The sequence below is a fragment of the Sinocyclocheilus rhinocerous genome, unplaced genomic scaffold (assembly GCF_001515625.1).
Source record: "Sinocyclocheilus rhinocerous isolate Xijiao unplaced genomic scaffold, SAMN03320098_v1.1 scaffold895, whole genome shotgun sequence".
NCBI classification, from domain to species: domain Eukaryota; kingdom Metazoa; phylum Chordata; class Actinopteri; order Cypriniformes; family Cyprinidae; genus Sinocyclocheilus; species Sinocyclocheilus rhinocerous.
Window position 1 is genome coordinate 32,099 of NW_015646168.1, and position 7,464 is coordinate 39,562.

The following is a 7,464-nucleotide window of genomic DNA, read 5'->3' on the forward strand; positions in this document are numbered from 1 at the left end:
ACGTTATAAACTGCAAAAAATATATATTTTTCAAAAAGCCATATGACCTGCTCTTTAACTAATACAAATAGCAAGTGATAACTAGGCTAATATAATAGGGAAACATACAAACAACACATGCATATACCAGATACATTTGTAACTGATTAATTATAGTCTAAATAAAGAAAATGTCTTTGTGTGTGTGTGTGTGTCTGTGTTATGTGTATTGTGAGCATGGGGGTAGTTCACTGGCCATCAGACATTTGGTGCAAGGTACTGAGGATGACTGTCTCCTAGGACATTGGAATGTGTTTGAAGTCCGATGGGGAGACGAGAGTGTTGATCTGTTTAGCATCTCCTTGATAGTGGGGGGAACCATTGGCAATTTAGCACCCATATAAATGTAGAATGTGGGGCCATGTCTGTAATTTATATGCAAATGTCAAAAGGCTAAAAGGGTCTCTTAAGACATAAAGCCCAAACTATCATCAATGATCCTAAGCAAATGCTACAGTACCTCAGGACAGAGACTTGGGCATTCTACGGAGGAGAGGGGTTAATGGGGCACTGAGTTTACTGAAGTTGGCAATGAAACCAAAGAATCTCTGTAACTCACGGACTGTGGATGGCTGTGGCCAGTCCTTAACGGATTCCACCTTCCTCTGGTCCATTTGTATTCCATCCTTCTTGATGATGTAACATAGGAAATTGAGAACAGTATAATAAATGCAGGGCTGCAAGCCTCCGTATTTCTTGGCCATAAAGAAAAACGTGGACAAGGTAGGGGATTTAGATGGTCTGATAAATTCTTGTCAAAGAGCCTCCTATGGCCCTTTGCTCTGGGATACCTTTCTTTTAGGTAGTGATACCCCAGACATCAGGTTAATGCCACAGTCCCATGGCCAATGTGGTGGTAGCTTGGTTGCCAGCTGCTTACTGAAGACATCCTGAAATGCCTGCTATTTAACTGGGATCCCTTGCTATATGTAGGAGTCTAGGCTTTCAATTTTGGTGGAATTCAGTGCGAGTGTGTCGGATGACTGAATCTTGCTGGGTCTTTCACGTACTGGTTTCTTTAAAGAGCAGGTCATTTGGGTTTTTGAAAAATAACTCTTTTGCAGTTTATAACGTAGCTATCCTTAAATGAAAACAATCTGCAATGTTGTTAATCAAAAAAGTGCATGATAAATAAAGATATGTCAAAAGAGAGAGTCAATTCTTAATCGAGTCATCATATTTTTGAATCTTTTGCCTGTTACCGGTATACATCACTGGGTAGCACATTTGCATAATCCCCGCTTGCCCGCGAAATATGAACAGAGTCTGACCTGCCCACAAACACTTCCGCTAGTTAGTGTGTTTACATCATGTTGAGAAGATGCTGTGTTCAAGGATACCACAGAAATACAATTCGAACCTTTTGTTGTGTGCTTTATCAGTTAGTCACGTTAGCACTCGGCTAACGTATCCACCATTATTGTTTTAAGTGTTCACAGTTTAGCAGCTAAACTTTAGCTGTGGGCACAATTCGCTTGCATACTGTAAGTGTTTTTGTATTTTATGTCATTATTATAAGAACGGATTGGAGCACTATATTATTGTTTTATGTAAAGGTGCTTTGTCAATGGTAGCACTCGCTAACTTGCTCAAGGAATCCTCTCTGTGCCAATCACAACAGGCTTGGCCAGCTGACCAATCAGAGCAGAGTAGGCTTATGGTAGGGAGGGGTTTGCTCCGAACTTGCTTGGAACCGTTTAGAAATCATTGGCAAATGACTCATATTAAATGTATATTCTGAGAAAATTACAATGTTTTCTGACCTTAGATGCATTTAAACCTGTTCTAGGGGACTCCAGCACAATATTAGGACACTTTAAAATACCATATGACCTGCTCTTTAAGGTGTGCTGGAAGCATTCCTCTCCCCATTGTAGGATATTTCCATTGATCCAGGAGATCCTTGGGGAATGTTGGAGTAGCCATGCCCATGGGTGCCCCAACAGTAGATCCCTCCAGCACCAAAATTGAAATCTTTGAGTGGAGTGTTAGGATCTGTAGGCATTGCTTCCTCCTGAGTTAGAGCTGGAAGAGGAGGTCTCTAGAGATGAAGCTTCCCGTGGAACCAGTGTCAAAGAGTGCCATAGCTGAAACAGGTAGACAGGTAGTAGATACCATTACAGGGGTATGGTTCAAATTGGTTATTTCAGGTGGAATATGAATAGCACTCACCTCTGAGTGAGGTGGTCATATGGGACAGGCAGGCGGAAGATGACCCTCTCCACCAGAGTAAAGACGCAGGCGATTCAAGCGACTCAGGCGACTCTATTGGAAGATGGAAGGACTCGAGCTGTATTGGTTCCGTGGTAGGTGCTGGAGGTTCAGCTGGCAATGAGACAGGGGGAGGATGTTAGTTGGCAGGCGTTGTGCAACCTGGATTGAGTGCTGAATTGTATTCTCTAGGCCCATTGAATCATCATAAATAGCTATTTATAGGCATAATTCTGGAGCTTGTCCCTGTCGATAAGCAGTGATTAAAGTGGCCTCATTCCAACCACTGGCAGCAGTCAAGGTTCTAAATTGCAGAGCATAGTCTGTTACAGTAGAGCTTCTTTGGCGTAAGTGGTAGAGCTGATCATGTACTGATAGAGAAGTAGCAGTTTGATTGAATACCTCTCAGAAGGGGTTGGTGAAAGCATCTAGAGAGCGGGTGAGTGGGCCGTTAGCCTCCCAGATGGTTTTGGCCCAGGGTAGTGCTCAACCAGTGAGTAGAGAAATAATGTAGGTGATCTTGGCTCTATCTGAAGGAAATTGTTGAGGCTGCATCTCGAAGTAGAGCATTTTAACAGGAAACCACTGCAATCCTCCGCCATACCACTATTGGTCACTGGTTAGGCCATGGGACTGGCAGAGACTTCAGAAGAAGTAAAAGTGATGGAGTGGCTTGACGGATGGATTGGAATAATTCAGCAAACGGATCTGATGATGGGTTGAAATAAGCTCCAGAATCCATATTAGAACTTTGTCTTGGTCTGGTCATTTATCAGCAAACAGATGAGGAGACAAGGGAAGTAGCGGTAATGGTTGTAAGCAGAAACTGGACTCCTTACCTCATATCTGCCTGTTTCCAGTCTGATGCCTTAAAGGGGTCATATGATGCCCATTTTCCACAAGTTGATATGATTCTTTAGGGTCTTAATGAAAAGTCTGTAACATAGTTTGGTTAAAATTTCTCAATGGTAGTGTAAAAACAGCATTTTTTATTCAAACTACTTGTAAAAGTGTATGTAGCATCCTATGACCCCTTTAAGTCCTTACATCAGTCTGCTCCACTCTGTATCCGTCAACCACCTGCAAGATTTACTTATTAAATCTTATTAAGATTTACTTCCTGGCTGTCTCTATTCTGCAAATGCAAGTTACTCACCTGTGCATCTTGACAACTCTTAATAAACTACCATTACCGCTTCTTCTCTTGTCTCGTCATCTGTTTGAAACTTTCCAAAAATACCTGGAAGATTCCAAAAAATCCTGGAAAGTTTCAAAAAATTCTGGAATTTACTGGAAATTTTCCACATTTTTGCAACCCAAGTTGTATCATTGTTTTCAATCATATGTAATACACATACATATGTAATATATCTCAAATGTTTTAGGGTTTCATGACTAAAGTATTTTTTTCAGCAGGACCATGAGCTGGAAGTCAAGTGACTGTGGCTCACTGAGAGACATGGTTGCTAGAGGTCTACACGGGTCCAAAAATTCGCACCCGAACCCGAAGAGACGTCCCGGGTCCTCGGGTCTCGGGTCCTCCGTGTAGACCTCTAATGGTTGCATACATGCATTTGATTTTTTTTGAAAGATTAATGGTTTAGTTCATCAACAAATTAAAATTATGTCATTTACTCACCCTCATGTCATTCCAATCCTATATGACTTTCATTTTTGTGGAACATAATAGAGAGAGAGATGTCTCTGTCACAGCTCTGCTTAATGCTACTTGTCCAACTGAAAATCTACATGTAAAATGTTTGTTAATTCTTGTATTGTGTGCATTTTTCTGTAAAGGTGTAAAAGTTATTGGTCATGATACAGCAGTCGTATATGGAGAAAATGCCACATTGTTGTGTCAGCTGACTGAGACTGATGAAGATGCTGATGTAACTCGTATTATATGGAAGAAGAAGACACAAGAAACTGCTGAAGAGAACACCTTCTTTTCCATTCGCCCAGGTCACAAAACTGAACACTCAAATGGATTAGGGGACAGAGTACAATTCATTGGGAACTTTGCAGAGAAAAATGGATCAATTCAGCTACTTAGAATGAGGCTTCTGGATGATGGGATCTATACATGCATCTTCAACTTATTTGCTGTTGGGACATTTGAGACTGACATCAATGTCACAGTTTTTGGTATGATGGCTTGTACATTTTTTCAGTGATTTACAGCAATGACATAATGCCTAAATATATGCATATCTCTGTAATTTGATTCCTAACCAATTATTTTAAAAATTATTTAAAGGGGTCATATGATGCGTTTTCATGTGTTCCTTATTCTTTAGTGTTATGTAGCTGTTTGTGCATGTATAATATCTGCAAAGTTACAAAGCTCACAGTCTCCCACAAAAGTATTTTTTTCTGTCTAAAAGAGAAGGCTGACCGAGACCTGTAAAAAAATGCCCTGATCGAATCTTCCCTCACATATCTATGCGGAAATATTTGCATAATGCTGCCCAAATGTATATGCATAGAAAAAAAGCATTTCAGGTATTGCAGTAGTGTTATTGCTGACATGTTGAGATGATATGTGTTTCTATGCAAATGCAAAAGAACATTTGTTTGGCCTTCCGAAAGTGGATGCAAGAATCAGTGCTTAAGATTTATTTACAACTGTTCCAGAATAGTACAACCCAAATATGTGAGTGTGTGCAGCGCATTTAGTGGAGTAATAATTTTAAGCTAATATGCACTAATAATTTTATATAAAAATGTTTTTAAATCATATGCTTACAATGCCAAGGTAAGGCAATTAAATAAAATAAACAATTAAATAAAAGTGTAATCGACAGTAGTCTACCAGGCCTCCAGACTGCGACTAATGTATATTATGCAACCTTTTTTTCTGCCGGTGACACTAAATTTTGTAAGAGGTCGCGCTGGTGCCACTACCAATCTGCCTAACTGATAAGCGTTAGCATTCTGTTGTACATGATAAATGCGTATTAAACGCCAAACGTGCCAAAAGCGAAACGAAATAGCGCTTCTCTTTTGAAACCACGCGTCGCATGGACATTTTATCAGCTCAGCTCAAAAGAAAACAGAGCGCAGTGTGAGCTAACGCGAATGTATTTTACTACACTGACCAGTCTTTATCACGAGACCACTAAACAGCGCTGTGAGATCTGATCGCGCTCGAGTACAGCGCAGACTTCTCCAGTACAAATCACATACAGGTGCATCTCAAAAAATTAGAATATCATGAAAAAGTTCTTTTTGTGTAACTTATTTCAAAAAGTGAAACTTTCATATATTCTAGATTCATTACATGTAAAGTAAAACATTTCAAAAGTTTTTTAGTTTTAATTTTGATGATTAGAACTTGCAGCTCATAAAAGTCAATAATCCAGTATCTCAAAATATTCTAATATTTACATTTGAGTGTCATTAAATGACCATCCCTACAGTATAAACCGGGGTATCTCTTGTTTTTTGAAACTACAATAATGGGGAAGACTGCTGACTTGGCAATGGTCCAGAAGACAATCATTGACACATTCCACAAAGAGGGTAAGCCACAGAAGGCCATTACTGAAAGGGGTGGCTGTTCACAGAGTGCTGTATCAAAGCATATTAAATGCAAAGTTGACTGGAAGGAAGAAATTGGGAAGGAAAAGGTGCACAAGCAACATGGATGACCTCAAGCTTGAGATTACTGTCAAACAAAGCCGTTTCAAACACTTGGGAGAACTTCACAAGGAGTGGACTGAAGCTGGAGTCAGTGCATCAAGAGTCACCACGCTCAGACGTCTTCAGGAAAAGGGCTGCCAAGCCACTTCTGACCATTGATGTACGGTATGTGAAAGATAATGTGTTTTAAAGATTAAAGCATGCTTTAATTCTATTACACCCAATACACAAAATAATGATCTTTGAATAAAGCATCATATGACCCCTTTAAAACTGTGCATGTTTACATACCAAACTCAAAAAACTTTCGTCCTATGAAAATGCTATGTGCTAGCAAAATTTGTAAAAGTAATGTCACATGCTTTTAGTAGTTATGAGAAGATCGAGAACTTACTAAGCTATTTTAGTTTTCACAGTCCACATTAAATGATTAGGTTTTTTTCCATTTCCAATTTAGCTCGTCCTGCGATTAATGTAAGAGGAGAGGTGCCTGTTGCTGGTTTTACAGAGGCCACCTTGATGTCATGCTTTGCCTCTAATGCACGGCCTGCAGCAGAAGTGATATGGAGATTAGGAGATCTAGAAAACTCTCTGACGACTGAAATCAACTATACAGTGAACTCAGATGGGACTGTTACTGTTGTGTCCTACCTACTTGGTGTCCCATTCAAACATTTAAACAAGAAGAATGTCCAGTGTGTGGTGAAACACAACACCCTGAGAGATGAACTAGTGCTGAACTACGCAATAAACATCCACTGTAAGTACACATGCTGTCAACCAACAACTTGCATACAAATAATGATTATGTGCATATACAGATAAAGAGAGAACATATTTTTGCTAGAGAGTAGTTCAATAAGTGAGTCATATGGTGATTCAGTTGCCACTCTGACAGATACGGTTTATTTAGAAAAGCATTCATCAGACTGATTCAGATAATGTGTACTATTCAACCTTATGTGTAGTGACAAGCTTCTGTAAATAATGTTTGTGAAGTTTTTTTTTTCTTCTTCAACTTAGATCCGCCAGAATCAGTTGTTATCATTCCTGACAGTCTAACAAACATTAAAGAATTCCAGTGTAAAGTGGATAGTAACCCAGAACCAACCAGCTACAATTGGACTAGGTAATGGAAACATGATTTGGAAATGCTTCACAATTCTTTTTTGGGGCTTTATATCTGCTTGTGGCCAACGGAAGTTACTGAGTTTTATACCCAACAGTTCTTTTAAAGGCAGATAAAAAAACATTTATTTTTTCAATCAAGAAGCCTTAATTATTTCAGGCAAAATGAGTGGTTGTTCAGTATTTCAGTTAAGATTTTATGGTAACAATTTACATTAAGGATCCCTTTATAAAGGGTTTATAAAGGTGTTAATAGATGACTAATAACTCAATTACAAATGCATTATAAATCATTGATAAGCAGTTATAAATGCATGAGTAAAAGGGTGATTTCACTGCAATACCTGCCAAATAGTGAGCCATTTTTAACTCACGTTATAAATGCTTAACAAATATATTTATTAATACTTATTTCACTCAAAACCAGATTCCTGATTTATTTCA

General features: G+C 39.0%; 1 protein-coding gene across 1 annotated transcript in view; it reads left to right on the forward strand.

The window, feature by feature from the left end:
• Positions 1–2,086: 2,086 nt before the first annotated feature.
• Positions 2,087–7,464, forward strand: part of LOC107707075 (nectin-1-like) — a 16,460-nt gene continuing 11,082 nt past the window's right edge. Inside the window, exons 1-4 of the mRNA XM_016510955.1 lie at positions 2,087–2,135; positions 4,048–4,395; positions 6,350–6,652; positions 6,916–7,021. Coding sequence (XP_016366441.1) covers positions 2,087–2,135; positions 4,048–4,395; positions 6,350–6,652; positions 6,916–7,021 — 806 coding nt within the window. The remainder of the gene's footprint in view (positions 2,136–4,047; positions 4,396–6,349; positions 6,653–6,915; positions 7,022–7,464) is intronic.